Source organism: Bacillus rossius, chromosome 1 (genome assembly GCF_032445375.1).
Source record: "Bacillus rossius redtenbacheri isolate Brsri chromosome 1, Brsri_v3, whole genome shotgun sequence".
NCBI classification, from domain to species: Eukaryota; Metazoa; Arthropoda; class Insecta; order Phasmatodea; family Bacillidae; genus Bacillus; species Bacillus rossius.
In genome coordinates this window covers 311,241,770-311,268,409 of record NC_086330.1, presented here as the reverse complement: position 1 = coordinate 311,268,409, position 26,640 = coordinate 311,241,770, and the positions used below count along the sequence as shown (strand labels likewise).

The 26,640-nt window shown below is 40.5% G+C and overlaps 1 protein-coding gene across 4 annotated transcripts in view; it reads right to left on the bottom strand.

Annotated features, from left to right (window-relative positions):
• LOC134527909 (polypyrimidine tract-binding protein 1) overlaps positions 1-26,640 on the bottom strand; it is a 797,394-nt gene that overhangs the window by 655,502 nt on the left and 115,252 nt on the right. The window contains exon 2 of one of the 4 annotated variants that reach the window (XM_063360936.1): positions 18,336-18,485. The exons of 2 other annotated variants lie outside the window; for them this stretch is intronic. In XM_063360936.1, the coding sequence (XP_063217006.1) occupies positions 18,336-18,401 (66 nt within the window). In that variant the 5' untranslated portion in view covers positions 18,402-18,485. Of the gene's footprint in view, positions 1-18,335; positions 18,486-26,640 lie in introns of those variants that run through there. One more of the 4 variants, XM_063360935.1, reaches the window with a different exon arrangement.

Sequence of the window (26,640 nt, the reverse complement as noted above, 5' to 3'; positions counted from 1 at the left end):
TGTATGTGTCCCTCCTTGTTGTGTGGTCACACACACGCGTGCCTACCGAGCCACCTCGTCCAGGCGAAGTGAGCAGCAACGAGGTTGGAGCGTGGTCGCTGCCGCTCCAAGGCGGTGTCTGCCAGAGGAACACAAACTGGTCACCGCCACACTCTCCCGCGCTTAATTACAGGGTCCGGGGGCAGTTTGTTCTGGCCACGCACTTGGCGGGAAAGGAAATGCAGCCACCTGTAACGTATTTGATCCTGTGCCCAATATTGACAGTCGGCCGATCCTGCCGGCAGGGAGCACAAACGCGCGCGCGTGCGCGCGCGCTCCGGTTACGCCCGTCACTAATTACAATTCGGACACACAGCTCTCATTAAATTTTCGTTCGATACCGGCCCTAATTGGAATTCCTGCAGACGTTTGGAAATGGCGAAACCAAATTCTGACTGATGCGAAGAACAAGATAACACGAAACTTGGACGGGGGTTCTGTTTGGGTTCCCGCTCGCTACGACTGCGCGCTCCCATCGCGAGGCCGGCCGGTCGGTCGGAGCTGCGAGGTTACGCCACCAGGCGCGCTGGTGCCTGGGAACGCTGACGGGACTACCAGCGACGGCAGAAACATTCCATGGTATTCTTCCGGACTGGTTTAGTAATATTTACCGAACTATGCAGTATACAAGCTGTTGCCCATTACACATGCCGGCAGGGACGTCGGAACGTTTTCATGAGTGGGGAGGGGGGGGGGGGGCCAAAAGATGTATCACACTTACCTCAGTCCTAGAGCGGGGGTTCCCGGAAAATTTTGAAATTTTAGATGCAAAATTGTGCTATTTAATGAGTTTCCGAACCAAAATATTAAATATACCATTCCAAGAATTTGATGACGTAGTATGTATTAAAAAATATGGATTAAAATATCGTGGGTAGTGGGTGACAAATAACCTAACCCATGTGATCTACCCCTTAGCTTCGGTCTTGGAATTTAATGTCAATAGATGGAATGGCTTGATACTCTGACAGTAGATGTAGTACAATTTAAATAAAATACCATCTAGGAATTTGCAATAATTTTACAGTATATTTACAATCATAAATTTGATTTTCTAATCAATGTGATCACCAATGTAACGTTTGTAACTACTGGTTGAGAAAAATACTACTCGGACCAAACATTTATTCTGGGAAAAAGAGGGGTGCGAAATGCTACTCTCCCCCTCCCCCCCATGCATAACAGCACGGGGGCGACTCGCCCCTGCTGCCCCCCCCCCCCCCCCCGGTGTTCCGACGTCGCTGCATGCCGACAAAACTGTATAAGTAGATAAGCCCTGAAAAGACCCGGAAAGCATTGCTGTTGGGCACGGGGAATATTGTATTTTAAACCAGACAACTGACGAGGCATGCAGTACGGCCTGGGCAGCAGTGCGTGTGACGAGCGCCCAGGTGACACCTCCGTCGCTTTGACGTGACGCTGCGGGGCGCCAGCGAGGATGCGCAGTGGTCAAACACTGAACTCGCACTCGGGAGATCCGGCCGTCCTATTGAAGGTTTCCCGTGTCACCACACTAAAATGCTGGACTAGTTCCTGACCACAGCCCATTCATTACCTATTCCTTCTCTAATTTATCTTAATTATGGTGTACGTCCATATCTAACGACTCATCAACAAATCGTTAAATACCAATATATTATTTAAAAAATAATAATTCTTTGAGGCCACACCAAGCACGTCATTTGGTGACCACTCGGTCGCAACATTACAACATTTGAAATTGTTACTTTAAAAACATATTTCCACAGACAATTTCTGTCATGACCACTACTACCTGATATGCACTTATACAATTATTACCTTAACATTTCTTCAGCCAGGTTGATCGTACTGAGAACAGGCAATATTTTTATTAACGCGCGACGCCTTTCAACCGCATAGCATTGAAAAGTATGAAGTTTTTTAAAGAATTTATCAATGTAATGTTTAACCTAAAAGTAGAAGGTCCGAATAAATAACATATCACATTGCGAAAATTACTATTAAAACGAGAAAAAAAAATTTAAAAATTGTAATTTAGTGGTGATACTAACTTAACTTTAGCTCAGTCACGGCACATATATGTTAAGGGCAGGAAAACTTTGTTACTACGAATACGAGTGGCGGGGGAACTACAGACTACTGTGTGTTCACAGCCTAGTAGTACCAAGACTGAGATAGAGAACTCAAAAATCCACTTGTCACTCTCCCGACCGCTGAGGTCAGACTCCTGTGGCGATTTCGGGAGACCACGCGTCCTACCGCCGAAAGTCTGTGTGCTTGATAGTGCGACGTATAACCTTGCCACCACTTTCACCTATTAGTGGTGAACTAAGCCTTTGGAAACTCGGCGAAACTACCCAACCCGTCAACCGCAACTCTCAGCCAAGTTTGCAGCGATCCTACTAGCATAACGACAGATCTCAAGTCTTCGGATGTGGCTCAGCCGCAATCTAAAGAACCACGAGCCCACAGGGATCAGCAAGTTAAGCAAACGTGGCTAGAGCCGCACAGAGCCAGACATGTCCGTAGCACAGGCTGCATGGCTACAGATCCACAGAGAACAGCACGTCAAGAAGACCAGTTCGAGCCGCACAGAGCCACACTTATCTGTGGCGCAGGTTGCGGAGCCACAAGCAAACCGGGAACGACAAGTTAAGCAGACGCGGCTCAAACTGCATAGAGTAACACTTGACTGTGGTGCACGCTACAGCACAGAGCCACACTTGTCTGTGGCGCAGGCTGCAGGAACACGAGCACACACGGAACAGCAAGTCAGGCAGACGCGTCTCGAGCCGTGTGGCCGCCGTGTGGCCGCCGCCAATAAAGCCGGCCAGGGCTGTCGCAGTAAACTTGCTCTCGCTCTGTCGTAATCGGCACGTGCGTCTCCCCCTAATACCTTCAAGGCGATTTACAGCCGGAACGCAGTTTAATAATTATTGATGAACACGTAACGACCGGCCGCGAGAGGGGGGGGGGGGGGACTTTGAGGTCTGCGGACAGTTCTGTGGACAGCGAGCAGTAATCCTGCCGTGTCCAGCTTACGTCTGCGACCAGCGCGTAGCGGGCCCGCCTGAATGCCAGCAGGCTAAGAGGCTCATGTAGCCTGCCTACCTGCTTGTCAGACCATGTGCACAGCCTTAGGAGAACAAGGTGATGTGTTAGCTTTTTCGATTGGCGACTCTTTAGCTGTACAAACAGAATTAAAGATATATGTATAGAAATTAATCATTTCGGCTATGTTTATGAGATTTAATTTTATTAATAGAATTTTATGTTCTAAATCTAACTATTTTAAGAAAACAATGGGCTAAGTTATGTTATAACAGTTATTATAACAATTAGTTAAAGAAATAAAAAGTAATAATACATTTTTCATCTATTTAGTTTTTAAACAGCAAATAGGTATAGGTTGTACAAAAAGTACAGTCGATTGCCTGGACAGGAAACTGGGAACTTTACAATGCGTTACCACGCACCGCTGAACTAAATTGGCTTTTTACAAGTCTGGGAAGAAATGTGATTAATTAATGGTATAGGCTAAATAAATATCCCATGATGACAACGTGATTTTAAAGTTGCGAAATTTGTTCTATCTTTTCGTGAAAATTAAGGTTTATAAAATGTATTCCAGGATAGTTTTGCTATCACAACTATTTATTTGGCACACCGATACGCTTGGCACGTCCGCAGATGTTGAAGAAAACGAATACATGGTGTCTGTATTCGACCGACTAACTTCGGCTGCCGGTTCAATACGACAAAATAAGTTAAAACCTTATACGCGACTTACGGTCTGAAGTGCATCCCAAAGCTGGCTGGTATACGTCTTCGAAGTTGGGTCTGAGTAACATTTTTGTTGTAAATAATTAAGAAAAGTATTTAAGATGAAACAGTGATCGTCTGAATTGTGTTTAACTGGATTTTGTAGCTATAGCACAATTAGTTCATGAAATAATTGTGGAGTAACAACTTTACGTATCACTAGGGACACCTGTATTTCGCGAATACATTTCGTGTCTTGGTACATCGTCGCAAAACACCACTTCATCCAACTAAACATAATCCAGACGTTCACAGATCCATCTTAAATACATTCTTTATTATTTACAACCAAAATGTTGTTCAGCCCCAATTTGGGAAACACATTCATTAGACAGTAAGTCCTGTAGAGGTTGTGTCGTGATGAACCCGCAGCCTGGGTCTGTCGGTCGAAATGAGACTAAACTCTTTGTATACAGGTTAATGCCGCCACGCGCGGTCGGCTTGAGGGTAAAGTCAAACCTCAATAATACAAACCTGAAGGGACCATAATTTTTTCACGTTGCAATAACAAGGTTTTTACTAACCATACTATTACAAAATATAATCACAATTATTATATCATTTATGACTCAAATTTAAAAAAAAATATTTTTCTTGTTTATAAGATGCATAAGACACTAAAAAAAAATGCTCCAAGAAAACTTGCACGGTATAGCACCATATGTACTTTTTCTTTACGATTTATAAAATACTATTTTAGGATGGCTAAATTTGTGGCTTTAATTTTTTTTTAACTGTATTAATTTTTTAAAGGATTTAAGACAGAAGGGTGAAGCAAATATTCATATATTAACTACAAAAATTATATTACCATCATTTTGGAAGAATACAATTTCTAAACTTCCTCACCCCACCCTACAATGAACCAAAGCAATAGCATCGGTGTTATTTTCCATTATACTGGGATATTTGTAATAACAATATTTTTTTACTTAATGAAATTGTTACCTTTGGAACAAAAAACACTTTGTATTACATAATAAACATACTTTTGTATTAAACAAAATACTTAACCCCTATGTAATTTCTAGGGACTGTGAAAACACTGTATTAAAAGGGTTTTTATGAAGTATCACTGTAGAGCAGAAACACGCATACGCATTGTTATGTTTCAGCGGCATGGTGCAGATCGTTGCATTTCCGTAGCATACTAAAATTTCACCCTCAACGCGCCAAACAAAAAAATTAACTTATAACCATACGCACACACACTTCTAATGTGCTATTTGGAACAAGTGAAAATGGTCGATGGCATCACCAACGGCTACAAACGTGAACAGCCATGCTGACCAACACGCGACAAGGGCACTGATACTCCGGAACGCGGGGAGGTGCAGTGGTTACGTGCCGTAACTACTCGCGGTTTGCAGGTCCCCGCGCTAATATTGTCCGGCCGCACTGCTTTAGTTCCCATTGTGTTCTGAAGTACCTCCACGCGAATGCCCAGGTGCTGCACTGGAAGACCACACCATGGAGTGCGCTACGAGCTGCCACTCAATTAAAAAGGAAGATTCGCAAATGTCCAAATGGCACGTTCATAAGAAAATCGACAAGATTTGCTTGACACTCATTATTACTAACAACTTCCCCCCCCCCCCCATTTTCCCCAAAGGAAGCTCGCTGGGGCATCGATAGCCTTCATAATAATGCAGTGGCATTATTTAACAAAGCCCGAGTGGACACTGCCACTGGATCGTGCCGGGGCCAGCGATGCACATTCCGTTACGGTCGCCATTTTGTATGTGTATAATGTCATTGTTGACGCACAGCAAGGCGTGGGGCCAATGGCGCTTGTTTCGACCGGAGACAGACGATGCGGTCTGCTCGAACACACGCGGATGAAGAGTACTGGGAGCGATGACGGCTGATATGAGCTGCGTGCGACCACAGCAGGGTGTAGCGAGGCTCGGCGGTGCACGTGGTGGAGGGTACAGTGATGGGCGGGGGCGTGGAAGGGGGGGGGGAGGGTTGAAATTACGAAACATGAGTCCGCAACAATACATCCAGCGTTTAAACACGAGGGGAAGATGTAATTTAATTGGAACGAGCAGCGAGGAAACCATTCCAGCGCAGGTGCGCGGTACACGTAAATGTTTGAAATGTACCCGGCATTTTTCTCCCATTAAAAAAAATTACTCGAATAAAAAAAACCTAGCGAGCCAAATATATCACTGCCCTTATTGAAAACAAAATATGCAGTTTACATTTTGTTCAACTGGAAATTAAAAATAATTCACGCGGTGCAAACGACGTTTATCATATGATGTTTCAACGAAATGATTGATTAACAGATAATGGAATGTTGGGTTCATAACGTAACCACAACATCTCGACCTGTGTCTCATGCAACAAGGCAGCAAGCCGTCACTACTAGTTCTGGGGCAGCCGCCAGCTGGCAGCACCGTCGCACCATCGCCTGGCCGCTCAGCATTAACGTAGTATTTACTAGCAGAACCCGGCAGGCGTTGTCATGCCATGGTTTATTTATTTACCTCTATATATCTAAAATGGTATGTAATCTAAATCTATAAAGCGTTTGAAATGGTAATCCATTTTAAACGCTCGCCAAATAGCTACTGATCACAGTCCAAAATCACAATTTGTTGTTATTGAGGATTAAGGTCAGTAAAAATCTTAACATACCAATTTTCATAGCTGCAGTACCCGGCGTTAACCGGGCTGAACACAGGGTGATTAATTGTCCGCGAGTTAAAGCAAAATGGATAGCGCTATACGACAGTGTGGTTGGTGGACATAAATAAAATGACACACAATTGCTGTTTGTATGTCTATGACCAATGATTTTCTGTTTAACCACGGCGGTTGGTTGAAAGGTTTAGAGTTGCGCTGCATCGCCATCTAGCGGCGAGTTACAAAAATGTGGAAAGCATAAAAACCTTCTCAATGAAAAAACCCTTCGATGTGCCAAGTACCATGGCGATCGGTCAAACGGTGTCGGAGTTCATCGACGTTATACCTACCATATCACTTGGATCACGCACACTTACTTTTACCACATTTACGAAAAATGTACTATCATTTGAAAACGTATTTTAAGTAAAACTGATTTTCCCCCAGTATATATACGTAAATTAGTTAAGGCTATTCTCATATTTATCGAGTTCAGAATTAACTATATTTTGAATGGCTGGATTTTTTTAAAGGTTCGAATCTGTTTCAGTTTATTTAAAAATTCTTATTATCGGCGAATATTCAAAAAATATACACGCATACACACACACAGATATATATAACTAGCAAAAGTTAAATACTGACAAAAGTAAAAAAGGCACACATTAGGAAATTATCAGAAGAAAATTTCTAGAAACTTTAACTTGTGTTGATAAACTCTCAATATCATTAATTCGGGTGCATAAAGGTAGTTTTTAGCTTAGAAAAATTGTTACAAATATTTCAAACAAACATATGTTAATGTATATTTGTGAGTTTTGTGTGGCAGTCAAACTGAGGGTATATCGTGATACTTATGAGTTTTAATTAAAATTAAATAAAACATTATAACAAATATAAATACTCGATTAAAGTTCATATATGTTTTTAACATTTACGGGTACTTAGACGCGTTTAGGCTCCTTAAAGCATAATTTTTAATGCGTAAGATAAAGATTATATTATTACATATTCAAACTTTTATCATTAATATAGGAAACCCAGTCCCCTGAAAAGTTTGATACTAACGTTAAAAAGTTTGGTTAACACTTTTTTTATGAAAAAGGTCGTGTTCAAGTGCGTTTATTACGCGCATACGGAACTTTTCTGAAAATTTATGAAAAGAAAAGTTTAGACCAAGGGGAAGGGGGGGGGGGGGCAGGAGGTAAATTAAAATATAGGATGTCCCTAGAATGTCCCAATTTCAATGGTACATTATAACAGTTTAATTTAAACTATTTACAACAAATCATACATCAAATTGAAGGTAAACTCACCTAGTTTTTCTTACAAATGTTCAACATGTTGCACATTTAGTTATACGGCACTCATCCAATCTAAAGTCCAATTCTTCCCACACTTGGTAAACACGTCCGGAGTAATGGAAGCAATAGCCTCTTCAATTCTGTCTCTTAATTCTGGCAAATCATTAGGTAGCGGCGGAACGTAACAATCTTATATGAAGCCCTAAAGGAAAAACAATCGCATGGCTTTATGTCAGGTGAATGTGGAGGCCAGAGAAAAAGAGCTCTGCCGTCTCGAGCATTCCAACCACCATACGATCAAGAAAGTCATATTCCCGCTCAAACACTTACAAGTTACAACGAACACCATAGCCACCTGGTTATAAAGCATGTAGCAGCTGTAAACGTTATGGACGCATGTGTAAACGTGTTCTTAAAACCTTCTACGCGGTCGTCTTTGGCAACTGAGGTTCAAGACTTGCTTTCCGAACAGATTACTTATGACTACGCAGGTAAGATGCTCTGACACGGTCCACATCCTGTACAGACACTTTCGTTCGTCCCGTGCTTTTCCGTTTACAAACACATTCGGTCGTTTTGAATTACCTATACCATTGGCGGATGTGTTTGCCACATGGGGGATCACAATTAAACTTTAAACGAAATGCACGTTGATTTGAAATTACACATTCACTATTATCAAATTGCAGAACACAAAACGCTTTGTGTTCAGTCGCCATTTTGCGTATGTTGCGCTGCAAGCGAGAAAATAAAGCAGTACCTACTCGCACATGCACTTAACTAAAACTGTTTGAGTTACACTATAATAAATTGTGACCTTGAACCAACACTCTACAACTCTTACAGTTAATATTATTAAAATGTATAACTGGTACACTGTTAATGGACACACTCTATATATAATATATAAATTACAATTTATATATAGAAAGCAAATAATGGATAATATTGTGGATACGTTGTTGCATGAGAGGGTTATTTCACCGTCAGTTTCAGAGTACACCACACCGACATTCTTGGTCACCAAAAGAGAGCTTGGTGAGTTTAGGCTTGTACACTCCTTCACTTAAGTCAATGATCTCATTATGTTCGATCTCTTTCCAATATCTACGGTCGAAAGTGCTTTGCAGCGCCTGGGTCGGGCTAAGTATTTTTTTTTATTTTAGGCCTATACTCAAGTTTTTATCAGATTTCGATACACCCAAAATGTAGGCAGTTCTTGGCATTTTCCACTCCGTGGGGGGCATATGGAATATAATCGGGTTCCCCTTGGGTTATATTTTGGGTCTCAGGCTTAGTCAAGAGTTCTGGAGCACATTTTGGGAGACATAAAATATAATTTTGTGTTTAATTACATGGATGATATAATGATCTATAGTGAATCAAGGGTCGAACATATGGAACATTTAAGACAAGGCTTTGACAGATTGTAGGCCATCGGTCTCACTGTCAATCCTAGTAAGATTTCAGTGGGCCAAACTCATACGTTTCGGGGTTATTTAATTTCAAGTGGGGAGTTGTTGATGGGCCCAGATAAAGTAATGCCAATATCAATTTCCCACGACCAAAAATGTTAAAGTTGTGCAACGATTTCTCAGCATGTTGGGTTATTGTGCTCATTTTGTGGAAACATTTTCAGTCCTCGCAGCTCCGTTGAAGTTTGTTAATGTAAGGGGGAGGAATTCAAATGGGGAGAAAAACAAGAAACAGCCTTCCAAGTTCTTAAGGGTAAACTCTCTTCCCCTCCAGTCCTTATTTTACCCGATTTCACGCAGAGTTTTGCTTTGCAATTTTAAACTTTTCTTTAAGGTTTCCATTATAATTCACTCAAAAACACATACACACGAGCGAGCACGTAATTCTGTGGAAACCCATTTGAGTTGTGGTAGTTTCTGCGGGTGTCAGCAATATTCTTTCCTTGTCATTATGCGTACTACAGGGTGCGATGTATGCCGCATGATGTAGTGCGCAGTAGAGTTTCGAAACTGGTTCTCGTAAACCCCCTCCCCCCCAAACCAGTTTCTACTGATATGCAGTGTGGTAATATCAGTCGTACTAAAGACTTAAAGACTAAAGCTGCAACAATAATGGAGATTGTGTGTTACCATTGTGGTTTGGTCGGTTACAACTCACCTGTTTATCATACAGTGCAATAAAGTAGGGCATATTAAAAGAGTACGCCAAGTAAAAGGAAAGATAAGGTGGTAGATTCTAAGGTGTTTTGCACCAATATTGATGCATCAGACTCAAGGAGAGGGGGGACCAGTGGGGAACATTACGAGACTATGTGTAATATTAACATAGTGAAGTGTTCGAGTAAGCCTTACAAAGAAACTCTTCAACTTATTAGTCAATTTCATGAATTTCAAGTAGTTACAGGAGCAGCTGTAACTGTTGTTAACCGGCATGTTTTTTGAAAGTATTTGGGCATATGATATTGATAGATACATTCATGTTCCTTGTTATGTTAATTTAGCATCGTGGTGTATCAAGCATGATGAGCACATGCATTTTCAGGCTTGGGTAGATGCCTGGTTCAAGGATATCTGGGAGAAATTTACTTGGTATAAACTGGTTTGAAGATTTGGGAATTTCAGTGCATGGAATTCACATAATTGGTGGTCAAGGTGAAATTATGTTGCAGGAGTATAAGCCATTATTTCATGAAACAGGACTGCCACTTCTTACAGTTTCACCAGTCCAAATCAAACTGAAGGAAGATACAGTACCTAAATTCCAGAATGCAAGATATGTAACAATACATTTGTGGACGCATGTGAATGAAGCCTTGGATAAGCTGGTAAAAGAAAGCGTGCTTAAACCCACATATTTTTCCAGCTGGGTGATGTCTGTAGTGCCAGTGTTAATGAAGAATGGAAACATGTGTATCTGTGCAGATTACAGTAACACAGTGAATACATGTGTTCAGCAAAATGCATATCTCTTGCCCATGGTTAAAGATCTTCAACTAAATTTAATTGGCGAAGTAGTGTTTTCTAATTTGAATATGAATCAAGCTTATTTCCAGTTGCCTGTAGACAATGTAACATTTGACATTACTGACTCTTTCCAGGGCTTCAATTCAAAAAGCAGAAATGTTTTTCCTCAAAAGTTTCAGTGACGACAATAGCTTTTATATACATCAAAATGTTCGTAATCGTAATGCGCATGTTTGTATGACATTATTTTCCTCTAAACATTTCACAGCAAAATTTTTTTTAAATTTAATTAAACACTGAATAACTTGATTGAAAAAAATTAAAAACCAAATTCTAATAAGTTCTTCAAATATATCTATAGAATATTTTTCGAACCTCAGGTTTCGTCATAAAATGCTTTCTCCCGAAGGCCTGAAAAATCGATGGCGGACTTGATACAAAGGACCCTTAACTATGTGATTCACCAACCGGTAACCTCACTAAACGTCTAAATGGTTCTTTTTTTTAAGTTGAAAGTTTCTCTGAAGAGAACAAGGGATGTAGTCTCGATAACAAAAAAAAGGCAATTAATTTCTTTATCTATTTTATATAAACATGTAGTGCTTTGGTGTAATTTTCCGTTGTTTTGTCTTCGCCTTTTCGTCTACTATTGTGTGCTTTCTCGAACCATCTGGGATGTAACTTCAGTATTTTACCTGCAGCAGTATGTGACATTCACCATTGAAAATAAAGCATACATTTCTATTTTGTTAAAAGCATTTTTGCCTATACTCTTTGTGCTTTATTTTATTTATTTTTTTTTTACTTTACAATTGCTCGGACTGGTTTTTGGATGTGGGGTTTCTGTATGGGTGCTGGGAAATTCTTTTCGCTTCAACTTTCTTTCCTTCTGGGATACCTTTCTTGATTCTCCTTCGAGGACTTTTGAGATGCGCGCCTTATCTACGCGCGCGACTCTGTTCTCGGTGCCCTTCACTGATGCTCCACTGAGGACCCTCTCGCAACGGCCGGTGCGCAGCAGCTAAATCCCAAAGGAATGTAATCCTTTTTAATCATTCAGAATTTTCTAACATGAATCTCGCTCTCTCTTACCTACAAAAGCTCTAATTTAAGGCTACTAAAGAATAAAGTAGTAAGCCTGGGGCCAGGTGGGCTACCAATGGTATCTCAAGGGAAAAGGGAGGGGGGTTAAACTTAGGACTTAGATTGACCAACAGATGTTTTGGGTTTGCTGTAACCGGCCAGATTTGATGGTTCATTAGTCTCAAAATATATTATTTTTTTCTTTTTGAAATTTGCTAAAACAACTTATTTATAACAAAACTTTTATTATGGCTCTAATTCACAAATGTTTCAAAACTTCAGTTCTTAAAAGGTAACAGTCAAAACATGGACTGTTTGATATTTACTATCTATGCATTTCTCCTTTCGTTAAGAAATCCACAAGTTGCTGACCCGAACTATGTTTCACTACTCACACATCTAAGGTGTTCTTGATAAATGCATGTTTTATGAGTTAATTATGTCCAGAATGCCTTCCTGTATGTATGTGTATACATGTATATGTAAGTATTAACACATGACAAATAATAACATTCAACATGTTCTAACAGCACCAAACTATCCATCTAGCTGTTGCGTGGAAGAAAGGTACATAAAAACGGAAGAAAAAAAAGCGCAACAGAGGATAGATATTTAACGAAATGATTAAGAGTTGCCGAGGTTCCTGTTGTACAGATATATTCCGAAATAACCACAGGAACATAACCGGTGGAATCAATGTTCAACGGGCAACTTAGGCCAGTGTTTGATAATTTACAAGCTGAACATCAAGTCTGCAAACCCTAAAAGTGGAAAACTTAAGGATATACATACATATATATTACTATATAATGGTGTTCTTACTATGCGGCATGTTTATCAGCTCCGGAAATGTAGTCTGATGGAAGAGAAAATGTCTGTAACTCGTGATCAGCATTCAGTTCCTTCAAAAGTTGGTAGGGAGCCTTCTCGTAATGGGCAAGCTGCCAGGTTGCAAGGATGGAGACAGAATACGTTTTCAAGAGGGGCATGAAGTACGGTTGGATGAGCCAACAGCACGTTGTGCAGAAGGATCAAGTTGTGCTGAAGCTTAAGCATATAACTATTTTAAGGACTATCAATCCAGAGGCCAGGAGAGTAATGTAACATTTTTTTTATTAAAAATCTATGTTGTGCAGCTCAAAAATGAAACATATATCTGTATATTTTAACCTTTTGGAAAAAAAATAATTTCATCATTTATTTCGAGGCTTAGTTAAAAGTTTACTTAACTATTGTAATTTTAAAGCATATTAAGAGCGTTGTCTGGCCGAGGTGTATGTATGTTAGTGAGGGGGGACGATAAGCGCGACGCTCGCTGGTATTTCTAGCGCGGTATCGCTTCTAAGCGCAAAGCTCTGAACTAGCGCGCAGTCTACTGTGAAATTTCATCGGTGACCGTAACATAATATGGCGTAGAAATGAAGAAAAAGGTGAAATGCAAGTCCCTAAAGTGCTTTTAAGAATCTGTACCGGTTGTTTTACGCCAAATAATTACTCAGAAAAAAACGCGTTTAAGCTATTTTCACTCTTCTAAAATAACAGTTAAAAAAAACTTAATCCGAAATCAAAAGAATTTTTCGGCCCTAGGCGAATCCTTTTTTTTTTTTTTTTTTAAAAAAACCTTTTCGTAAACAGACCCCAGTCGGATATCTTGATTAGTTTCGAAACTGCGTTGTTTTTCCTGAAGCTCTGCGCACCGTATGTGTGCCCGGGCAGACGGCGCTTCTACGGCAAAGCACTAATCGGGAGACAAGCGAACTAAAACAGTACAGCTGAAACCGCCTCACACAACCACGCATATTCAGCAGCGAATCCCCGACCCTCTCGACGTGAGTTGGCTGTGGTTCTTCAGCCTCCAGCTGCAAATGAAAGACTTTGCCTCGCACGCTGAGATCCCCGTGTCCATCTCCCTCGCTCACCGCCGCTAGAGGGGTGGGTGGCCTTCAGGAAGGAGCTGGCAACATGGCCGCCTGCCTTCGCCCCACCAATCATCCACAACCTGCTCATCCTCCCGGGCAGTCTCGGCCCTTCCAAGTTACAACTGCAAATGCGCTTGCTGTGTCTTGTTTTTAAAGAAAACAGTATCAGCCTCACTTATTTTTTTAAAAAGAATTAAAGACAGACACGGGTGTGGTTTGCCTTGTAAGGAAATTTGATTAATATCCTGAAATCTAAACGACTTTGAATATTGAATCACATCACATCGCCCAATTTAAGTAATACATTGCAATAATTTAAAGTTATAGCAAGGTGGTTTTTGTTTGAAATTGCTTTCACAAAAAAAAATTGTGGAAAAATCGCGCGAACATTATTTCACACGTGACTACCCACTCGCAAAGTCACATCCCTACCTTCGCCATGTTTTCATTGTCGTAATACTGACGTGACGCTTTACATAGGTCGTCTTCAACCTTGTTCGATCAAGAACCAATAGTTCAGTCAGCTAGTGTATTGCGAGCCACATAATAGCAGGCGTTTTCGCGATGATTTGTCATTATTTCGCAAGATGACCAATGTAATGTAAATATATCTCCTTGCATTCAAATAAAAATTGTTTTATATTAATATTTATATTTGATCGCCAAGTTTTAAATGTTAATTTCTGATTCTAATAAGTTATACTAAATTAAAATAAAACATAATATATCTAATTAATTAAATTTTAACGTGGATATTACAATTCATGTTTAGTAAGGCAAAAAAAATTTGAAACAGAAAGGGGAATTTAGTTTTTCTTTCAGTTCAATTTATTTCGCTCTTTTGATGAATCAACTGAACACAGATGCATCCATCTGACAGTGGGCAGTCACCAAGTGCCGGGCGTCTCTCTCGCGCGCAGAGCACCTCGCACTTGCGGAGTTTGCAAGCAGAAATAATGCTAACCGAAACTTGGGCCCCGCAGGGCTCTCCAGCTCGGCGGGGTTCTTCCTTCGTCTCCCGTCAGTTTTACCCCTGCCTGCACTGTCAACACTGCTTGTTGCCAATAGTGGGTACATGTACAGGCCGGGCCGGGTCGGGCGCGGGCCGGCCGATAGGCGCGGAGTTACCAACTCTCGGGTGAAATGAGACCCGCGGCAAACACGGCCACGCCGACCTTCTAATGGATTACGCCCGGGGCAGCCCCACCTCCGACCCGGCCGAACTCGACCGGCCTCTCCTGGCCACTGCAACTAACTTTCGCGGCCGTGTGTACAAAATCCCGAGTAATTAATTAGGGAATAAGGACATTCACGTCATAATTAAGGATTTTGCCTTCTCCCCCCAAGGGGAGGTGACCATAAACCCGAGGAGGTTGTGTGCCCTGCTGTAATCTCGAAGAAAAGCTGGAATGGAGAGTTTTCTTATTATCTCGGATCTCGTCCTCTCCCTCCAGTTCTTGAGCCTTTATTAGCGAGCACGGCATGATGCCAAGAAGCATTACGGAGATTAAGTATCCCAGACTGGGTCCAAGCTACAGCACACCTATCAAAACCCCAGCGACTGCATCCCAATAGCCATAAAACACCACGAGTCTCCAGCAAGAACTTGTAAGCCAGGTACGACCCAACAACCGAATCTGTATGTCTATGTAAGTCATTCAGCAAACGCCGGAAAAAAATAAGTTGGTGGTCACTTTGTGATTTCACCCTTAGGTATCAAGTTGGCAAAGTTAACCAGCATTTTTATTTGTATGTGATGATAACATTCTGTAGTTACTAAAAGGTATTAAGAGCTAATGTTAAGGCGTTTGATCCCATATCTTTTTGTCTCACGACTCTGTGACTTATAATTATTATGTATTTATTTCTGGTTGCAGTTTGCTCGTTTCTTTTTATGCATTTTAATATCAGTAATTTATCACTTAATGTTAAATTTTTTCATTATTTCAATTTTGTTAAAACAATTTCTGTTTGTCACGCTTTTGAGTTAAACAATTAATTTCTCAGTTTATGCTCATATCTATAGTACGCTTCAAGATAATTCATTTGGAGGCGTTTTGTAAATGGTGTCCCCTATTCTCCGCTCCAGAGTAAAAGGAGACAACTCCCACACCCGGCCCGGGCTTGCTTCTATTCTGCACAAATTTGCTGATACCAAAAAAATATTTAAATCGTGCAAAAATTCTGACTTAAAACCCATCATATCAGGGTGTAGGCAAAGTTCATAAAAAACATATACCATTTAAAATTACCTAAAGAAAGTACTTTCAAAAAAAGGCTAGGTAGGTTTTTTTTTTGAAGCAGCAGTCCACACAAGATTAATGACTTTTTACACTTTATTTTTATATTTGTTATTCTTTTTACAAACTTTAAACTCTTTAGAAAAACTTATTTTCAAATGCAGAAATAACAGACCGTGAGACAGGTTTACTAAAAAATATATATTTATGTAAACATTCATATAAATTATATATACAAATATATATAAAAGTTAAATAAAGTCTATGATTACAAGGCTCCCAGAAAATCAAATCTTATCTGCTACATTCACGTAACTTCTATTACAACTTGGCCACGCTTCCATTTCATACTAAAATAATACTTTGATAAAATACAATCTTTATAAAAACGCATATAAAAACAAATAAGAGAAAATCTCAAAATTCTGGGAGCTCCCTACTAAAACTACCACAAGACATCCTGCTATTAACGTAATTTACTATGCGAAGAAAAATTACAAACATTACTTTCACTTTTAAAAAAAACTGATAACCGTTTTGTGCCGGGCAAAGTCTAAATTCGTTAAGTGCACTGCCAAAAGGGCCGTAACGTCACTAACTCCGCAACTTTATCACCGCGTTACCAATGCACGCAATACACTCGTGCTAAGTCTTCCAATCTTTGCATTATGTCTACGGGCTTCGACTGCGAGTTTTTTGACAGATCCAAACACACATTAGCGCACCGCTACTTATTCAATCTGTTTATTTTATCACTGCGCTACCTTCCCCAGGATCCAAACAACCATTCAAAAACACAGAAGTCCGTGGCCACTTACTTGAGCTCTTACCTGAGCGCCTCGCCCACACAGCTGCAGCTTACGTGCTCGGTCGTAAGGCTGATTCCAAATGCGAAGCATTTGCGCGCAGAAATCCGCGCAATAGTTTAACTAGCACGGCGTAGCACTCTTCTCTCACTTGGTCGTTCACGGAATTATTTATCACACAGCACACCGCGTGTGGACGTAACTTCGCGCAAAAGTATTTCATTTTGTGAACCCCTATTATAAACCCGGTGCCCAAAACGCAAGCGCAACAGCGCGCCGCGTCCAGCTCGCCGACCCAGGCATCACTCTGTGTCAACCACCTCTGACGTCACGCCCTCTAACGGTATTCTAACATCGATTATTTTCTCGTAACAGTCCAAACCCTTTAAACCCTAATAAAAAGTAGCACAAAAATACAAATTGAAAGTTACTAAAAAAAACTCCATAAAAACTATTGCCAATATTTTAGATATTACAAGCTTACGCTTGACTCAGATTTCTAGAGGCAGCTAAAACTTTCTGGAAGCGGTGGCCTTCAGCCAGAGCCTATCGGCCAACCAGAAATAAAAATGTAATAAACAACTTAACTTAAAATATTCAAAATAGATACAAAGCACCTTAAACTATTCTGTAACAAAATAAATCATTACGAAAAATATTATCGTCTTAAAAACATAATAGGGGCAAATAATGCGGCGGAAACGACTTATTCGTAAATGGAATGACGCACTCGTAAAAACCAGGCAAGTAGCTCTATGGTCTAATAATAAACGTGCACTTTGACTGTAATACATTATGGAGACAAATAAAACTTCGGTATAGTTTACGCGCCGAAAGAATTAAATTGAAAAAAATTACTATTGTTTACACTGACTTTAAATAAACATCCTCTATTGTGGAACTGATTAAATACTTTCTTAATGATGCGAAAACACGTTTAAAACTTATTTGTTTTCAATAATTTATAAAAAAATATTTCAGCATAAAATAATTACTTTTAAAGTTGTAGTTTGCAATTTGTAGAATAGATTAAAAATTTTTTTTCGTTTCTTAACTGTGTTGTAGATGTCACAAATAGGTTGATGTCACAAATAGGTTATTCAAAACATTTGTTATGCATAATGCATTGCCAATTAACAAAACACTTTTATTTAAAATGTTTTAGCATCTAAGTTTCAAATAATTATGTTCATTAGAAGAAGCATGACATCATAAAATGTAAATCGGATAGCCAATAAGATAATACAATTGCGCAATGTTAAATGAAGAATATTTATTATTTTCGTCGGAAGGGTATGCTGAACTGCTCTCTGTGCCGAGGATCACAGCAGGTTCTCGACATCAGCCATCGAGCAGTTGCAGTGCGTCCTAGCTCATTCATCTGACACGTGATCCACTTCCGACAACATCCGGTGTCTACGAGTGCACCATGTGACTTATACATTCCTTCATCCGACTACATTTTTTTTTTGCACGAGTAGATCCGTATTTTAGCTCTTAACGACTGAAATGAAACATCCTGTGTTGAAACCTGCCGGAATGCACCAGCGTGACTGCGGCAGATGCCTACCTGGTTGTTCATGAAGACGTCCTGCCCCAACATTGAATGCAGCAAGTCGTCGACCGGCCTCTTCATGCTACGTGACGTCACAACACTACCACCGTCCAGCCCTCGCTATTGTTAGGTACAGGAAGTATGTGTTCACAGCAGCCGTCTTACCTGCAACAAAGACACGAGACGCGGTCATCAGCGCGGGACACCAAACGAAGCACAAGACAACGTGGCGAGCGCCGACTGAATACAATTCTGGAAACACTTTAACAGTGCTCATCGTGTCACAGGTATTCAAAATGGCTAGGCAATTAGACGTGCTCGCGCCTACCAATACGATACAGGTTCGATCGGCAAGTGAGTCCAGTACGAATATTTGCATTGAGGAAAACATGGCGGACGTTGCTGGCAGTAGGTGCGTCACCCCGTTTACGCAGAAACGCTTTACGTCGCTGCTCCGAGCCAGTACAGCATTACTTGTCACGGCCAGAGGCCTATTTCATTAACTTTACAATCTTACAAGTGACATGTGACAGTAAGTTGTCTAACAAGTTTACATACTGACAAATCTGTGTTTCACAAAAGCCTTCAAATTTGCATTGACAATTATTATATACTTATATTTGTGCGAAAATTTTACACATACTTGTTTCACAAAACTTTTAAGATGTAAAACTAAGACAATTCTTTTTAAACTTAACCTGCATTTGTTGTTGTCATATTTACAAAATAATAGAATCTTTCTCAAAATAAGCCACAAGTAACTATTCGTATGCAGCCAGTAATTTGTTCATGTAAATTGAAAGATTATTTTTGTTAAATTAAGGTGGTGTATTTTTAATTCGTATTGTAAAAACAGAGGTGAGTGTGATGGAAGAATTAGAAATGAGATTATGATTTTCCACGTAATGGAATGAAACCTATTACCTGCAAGTGCACTCTACATTGTACCGGTAGCTTGTTAGATTTTCTCTAGTATAAGTAACTGCCTATTGTTTTTAGGTTGCACAAGCACGAAAATAAGTAAAGTTTGGACTACAATGAAATGATTAAGAAGTCTTCAAAAGAGGATTATATAATTTTGTTTAAGAGTTTATTGCTATATTGCGGCAGTGCATAACTTTCAAGGGTTTAGAATTTAACAGGCGCCAGCTTAACTAAAAGTTATTTTTCCTGTTTGATGCAAGCCGTGGTTTAAAAGTATGAGGTTTACTAATTTCGCCTTTCCGAATGTCTAACAGTTTAGTAGTACGCTATGCGCTCGTGTTTCGGCTAAGCTTCAATTTAGCCCGATGGTTTTGTGAATAGGCAGCTCGTCCCAACCGCGGACTCTAGGGCGGGGAGTGACCCTGCGGTACTAAAGGTTAGGCTACAACACGATACCGAACATATATTATTTGCAGACCTGCCAACATTCAAATTTAAAAAATCATGAGGTCCTCGATAAAAATACAGGTTAGATATAAAAAAAACAACAAATGAGAATCTTTAAATTTAAGTGACATACCTGTACATATGTTACATGGTCTCTGCTTCAAAATTTATTTCAACAAATTATAGGTTGCAGATTTAATTTAGTTGAACAAAATTTACCACTGTCGTGTAGTGATCATGCAGGGCCGCAACTAAAAAAGATGTAAAATAACATTCTGCTCGTGTAACACTATTTATCACTGTTCACAGCAAAATTAATTTTTTTATTGGAAGCAATACACTTCACGTGTTAGTTGTGTTTTTTGTAGTGACATGTTTCACAATGTCTCCTCTTCTACTATGCGAGATAGAAAAATCAGCACGGCACATGCTACAAAACGCAAAATTTCTTCCTTTACGTGACTCGAGTATTGATGGAAACTCGTTACTGTAAGCTTTCGTAAAACTTGTTTTGTAACTTTTACAAACAAAATCTTGGGGCCCCGAAAAATCGTGAGGAAACAATATTTTGGTATGAGGGCGTGAGATGGACCTTAAAATCGTGAGCCTCACACCAAAATCATGAGAGTTGGCAGGTCTGTATTTGGCTACCGTAATGTAATATCCTCAAGAAACAAATATTGTGCAATACAAGCATTTGAAACTTCCCCGTCCAAAACACACTATTCCCGCTCTTGTAGAGCAGGAACACTGGCTGTCATTACTTCAGCACCAACTTGTTGACTTCATCGAAATCGCTACCATAACGCGATAAAAACTTAGAAAACCATTTTTAGTGTAGCCGAAATAACCTCATCAAACCTTTCGCTGTGGTGTTATTTCTTCAAAGAGCTCAATAAAACTAATCTAACTTAGGAAAACGAGATGTTTTTACATGTTATGATTAACCTAACAAAAAAAATAGAACACAAAGAAAATAACAAACAAAATGCACATAAAATACTACTACAAATCACGAAAACATTTATAAAATAATGGAAAAAACTTCTTACTATCTGGCGTTATGGCAATGATCATTACTTGTCAACAAAACTATTGTATATATTGATTTTGAGGACGGAAATGTGTGGAAAATACTTATTTTGGCATTCATTATTTTAGTAAATAATTATATTTAAATGTATTACATTATACTTGTATTTCTTTAGCTTCTCATATATTGTAAACGGTGTTATTTATCCAGCCTTCGTATATTTTGGTATCGAGTTGACGGAACGTTCCACTTGTGCATGCTCCGGTGACGTCAGGACGCTAGCTGCGGGAGAGAGAGAGAGAGAGAGAGAGAGAGAGAGAGAGAGAGAGAGAGAGAGAGAGAGAACGAGAGTACGGCGGTGCGAAGGAACTCGAAACTCGCGAGTGTGGAGCGCATTTTGTTGGCTGTGATGTCTGTGTTCAATTTGTTTTATTTTGTTAGGTTAATGATAAAATGTAAAAAAACCTCTCGTTTTCCTAAGTTGTATTAGTTTTATTTGCTCTTTGAAGAAATAGCGCCATAGCGAAAGGTTTGGTGAGGTTAGTTCAGCTACAATTAAAAAAATAATAATAAAGTTTGCATTGCTATGTGGTAGCGAAACTGATGGAGTCAACAAGTTGGTGCTGGAGCAATGCCGAGTGCAAGAGCGCTAATAGGGGAAGCTACAAGGGGGTGGCGTGCGCGGCGCGTGCGGCGACGGGAGTTCTGCCGACGGCAGCAGAGGGAGACTGCTGAGGGCGAAGGCCGGTGCACGTCCAGCAAGGACGCTGCGAGCACGCAATCAGCTGGTGCACTGACGAGCAGCAGTTTACAGCGACAGCCGCAAAACCGGTGCGATTTCTACTATAGTACGACGCAATCGCTGGAGAGTACCAATCGCTGGCAGACGGTATCCGTGGCAAGTTATGTCAATGGCAACAATTTTATGCCGATAATTTAGAAACTTCACCACTGGATTCAGTCAATATCGCGAAATACCAAACGTCACTGCCCTCGCCACTACTGCAATCACAACCACAATTTTATTCTCTACACAATATCATTAAATTTGTTCGATATAAAGAAACGCGACCTTTCATTTCTCTCGTAACTACTACATTTATTACCACACATATTCAAAAACAACTATATACTTGTTGTATACTTATTTTATAACATACCTATTATAAAAATATTCAATTCCACTTTTTTTTTCCACTTCTACTCGTACAACAGCCGCTATTATCGCTCCAAAACGCACACTTTCATTTGTATTTATTATCACGGCGATATTCAGTCGTTAACTATTTTTTTGTAGTTCTTCCATTCTAGTTTGCTATCAATGACCAACCAAATTCCATGACGTTACACATTTCCCCTAACTTATTTCCACATCAATAAATATAATCTTAAATGCACCGTATCGTGTTGTGAACTTGACCCGCGTTGCCTGTTTAATAGTAAAGGATTAAGCAGATCATTCGATTTCTAATTTAAAATTTCCTAAACAAATATAAGTACAAAACTACGTAATTTTTCAAGCCTGAATGCATAGTTCAAATAAATATCTTAAACGCAGCACTTGCGTAGGTACTGTTCTTGTATAGCCAAACTGTTTCTCTCCTGAATTATCGTAGCTATAAAAGAACTCTATAATGTTCGAGATGACATGTATTCTTCGTTCCAAAACAGAAATGAGAGTAATGCAGTAGTGAGTGTCGCCCCGCGGGCTTGAAGTGCAGCTCAGGTCGACGGCGGCAAGGCTCTGCCGGCAGAGACGCCTGAAGTATTCATGGCGGGCAGTTCGCGCGCACGGTTACGCCCGCCTGACGCCTGACGCCTCGACGCGACGCCTTCTGCCCGCCCCCGGGCCTTTCAGAAAAACTAACTTTGATGTTTTATTAACACGTAGCGCGGGGCGCGGACTCGCTAATTAAATATTCATCGGCGCAGAGGGAATGGCGGGGCGCTAATAGATGCCGGGGCGACCCCCCAGGCTGCGTCTAGCAGACTGCCGCCACATAATTAATATCGCAGGCCGGCCGACATACCTGGCGCCGGCACTCTTTGAAGCGCAGTGGCGACGCGTAGCGGCGGGCGCCGGAATCCGATATTCCCTCGCGCTAATTACGAAACGCCAGCAAAAAAAGAAAAAAAAAAGGTTGGCCAGTGGGTTTCATATAAACACCCGCACACGAGGACCGGGGCGCGCCGGCACAATACACAGCGGACCCCGGTGACTAGGAACAAAGGGACCGGGAGCCGGGCGGCGACAACTGCGCGGAACAGGTCCGCGGCTAACTAGGGCCGCACGGCGAGCACAGCGCGTCTTGTGTCTGCCTGGCTTCCGCGCTCAGCTCGCTGGAAGCAATACAGGTCCACGTTACGCTCAGCTATTACATACAAACTATAGCGATGAAAATTCATGAAATTTATATATTCTGCACCAAATATTCCAAAATTAATTTTTCTCAATAATAAGACTAATAAAGTAAAATGCTTGATTAAATGTTACGTAAGAAAGTTCCGCTTTGAGGTGTTAGACGTTGAGCTAAACTTTGCTCGACGCGCGGCTTAGTGCGCTGTCGTCGGTCTGGGGCGGGGAACTAACTCAGTAACCCCTGAATAATCTGCAGTCCAGGAGCGCAGGCGCCAGGAGGGCGCGGCCTTGTTTGCGCCTCACCTGCCGCGCCGCGGAGACGCGCAATATCGCCGGCCCCGCCGCGCGCGCACAAAGCCGGCCCGCAGCGGCGCAAGGCGTCCGCCGCGGCGGGGAGTCCCGACAAGAAAATTAATTTCCCCGGGTCGTGAGGCGGCGCAGGTCACTTTGAGCGCGGCGGGCTTTGTGCCGTCGGATTTCTGTACCGTGCACACGAGGGCGTTTTATGATATTACTGACAAGCCCTTTTTTAATGAGTCGGAACAATAGGGCACGGCAGGACAAAGAAAAAAATATCCTTATGGTTCAAAAACCATCGTGCGTCACACCCGGAGGGGGCAAGAGAGAGAGGTAGATAAAGTTAAATATAGCACGAGTACAAAAAGCTAGCGATGCCTGTTAATTTTTTCATATAATAAAATCCGTCAAAACAGGAGACGATATTACGAGGGAAAACAGCCAGCGCCTCCGCGTCTGAAGCGGGAACGTTCAGAAGCTCAACCTCGTACTCACTCCCGCTTCCCCCCCCCCCCCCCCCCCCCCCCCCCCGCCATCCACCCACCGACCCTAGAGGTAGTGCGCATTTAGTCGCAGCAGCGAGACTTGCGGTCAGCCTGGGTCTCTGTCGTCTTTACTGATCCATTCGCATCTGTACTATTTGTAAGCGCGTTGCCGATACAAGTAGTGCGAATAAATGAATATATGTAAAGTATATTTTGAAGGATTTTATATATTTTCTGGTATGCAAGTTAAGTTTCAAAAAAAATAAGTTTGCGACAAATTTTTATAAAATAAAATTGCAATCAATTTAATTCAAGGCATTCGGGACTAGTTGGTTGACAATTAATTCAGGAAAAATCTAAAGATATGAAAATAAGACGTGGATTAATAGTGAAATAACGGAAGCGGATTGATGAATTTTATTATTAAGGACAAAAAAAGCCCGGAACTGATGACCTATGTCGTGACTTACTTGACTGGGAGAAGTTACTATTAGACCAATAATGGGCCAGTTTGTTACTAGTAGCAATGTACTATTTTATGTTATGAATTTACAGTTAACGTTAAAGGCCTTAATAATTATTATCAATTGCAAGCGGGAAAGTAACCGCAACCCAATACAAAAGTTTTTTTTTTTTTTATGTGACCACTGTAAAGGTTCTAGATTGCTTCTCCTACCACGCGTGGTCGTCGCTGTCAAGTTGGTAGCAGCTCTACCTGCGAGGCTGCATGCGGCTCGACCGGTGTTTCCTGCACACGAAGCTGTGAACTCGAGCATCGAGAAGTGTCGCATCAAGGGCACACGCGTGACTTGGGCTTTAGCTGTCTCTGCGATTGGGGGAAAAAAATATCTAATTCGTTTTTCCAAGAATAAAATTTCGTAAAGAATTAATATCTCGTGCGCCTCCAGGTTTGGTGGGACTAAGAATAATTCTGGGAGAATGCAAGCAGTCGATTACAACTTTTTTTTTACATTTCCATATTCACGTGAACAGCAAACCTGAGATACCATGCCTGCTTGTGATTAATGACCGCGGTTCTCACCTCAGTGTAAGTCTCTTTTACGTTTACTTTGTTAAAAGTAATGGAATCGTGTTAACTTTTCCCTACACTGTTCGCAAACATACTTGCCTCTGGAGAACTTTTTGTTTAAAATGCAAGTAACCTCCAAACAAACAGCGACGTACGCCCAACGTGGGACACGAAAGAGTTAGTTCATTTAGGCCTTCGCACAAACTGCAGCCCCTTCATCGTACTGTTTTTGGACCACTCAAGAAATATTTCAACTCAGCTTGTGACAATTAGATGCTTAACAAACGGATTACAATCTATCACATTCCACAGCTAATTTCTCATGCATATCCACTTGCAGTGACTCAATTCAATATTGCTTCAGGATTCTGGTGCCTAGGACACTCGCGAAATTTTTACCGAGAGTTTTGCACCAAGAAATTCCACTGACGGAGAGAAACCATCAAACAAGTCTTCAGAGCAGCCTCAACACGAGCCCAACAATCCACCCGTTGAAGTGCGACCTTTACCGAAAGCTGGATCTAGAGAAGTCACCAACAGAAATAACAGCCGAAAAAGGGAAACAGCAACTTTAATACATACGCTGGGCAAAAGAAAACTGGATAAACAGGCCAAAAAATGAAAAGCAAAACGGCGAATATAAGTTTAAAAAAAACACAGCAGAAATAAATACCAACGGAAAAAAAAAAAGGAATCGCAAATGAAGAAAATATTCGAGTTTTGAACACTGAAAACCATGAAGAAGATGATTGTTTTTGTTAAGGTTTTTAGTTGCATTTTCTAACGGCAAATCAAAGGAAAAGTGGATCTTGAGAATGTAAAAATTTCGTAATGAGTTTTTATACTTGTCATAACTATAAAAGTGACCGATGTAATTTTTGGTTCTCAAACATTCACTTAAGTTATTTGTCGTAACTTTATGTTTTTTATTAATTTACCAGCTTCAGTTTTACTACTGAATTTCCACGACATGCTGGTATATTTTTTACTGTTTAACATTTTAATTAATTTTGTACCTTGATTTTAATAATAAAACGTCATTTGTTATTAATATCCACACAAGTAATTCAGATTGACTTAAGTATTCTCTTAAGTATTTACACACATATTTACTTCAGTTCTAGTGTTTCTACTGAACTTTAATCACGTGCCTGATTTTGTAAAATTGATTGAATTCAATTTTTTCACATTTTAACAGTTCTGGACACAATGTTTGAAAATTTTTAAAAGTTATTATTCCTCATTTAAGTAACCCGTAAAAAGCAATCCAGTTTCGGGGCTTACAACTAGGTGTCGTATAGTCCCTTGTGCGGAAGGCAATTGACAACCACCGCAGTATCATCTCGTCTAGCGCTCGATTGCTGGGGATACAAACGATTCAATCTCCGGAACATATCATCATTCTGTCAGATGACGATCTCGTAGTAGAACAGCATGTCTTTTTGATGTTGCATACAGCCATTTTTCCTTTATGGTCTCAAAACTTTGGAGAAATAATGCAAAAGGTATACACTAAAAAATAATCTATTGGGGGGGGGGGGGGGAGAAAGGTTATAATTAATGTTACAGTGGCTGTTAGTTAACCCGTTCTCTGCAAAAGTCAAAAAGTCGAATTTTGTGACAAACTGCCGGTTTAGTTAGTATTTAATTAATTGAAACTTCCTGTTTAGAAAATGTAAAGCACGTTTTTTTTTAAATATATAATTTGGCTATGAGAACCAGTTTGCGGCGCACTGCGTTTAGAA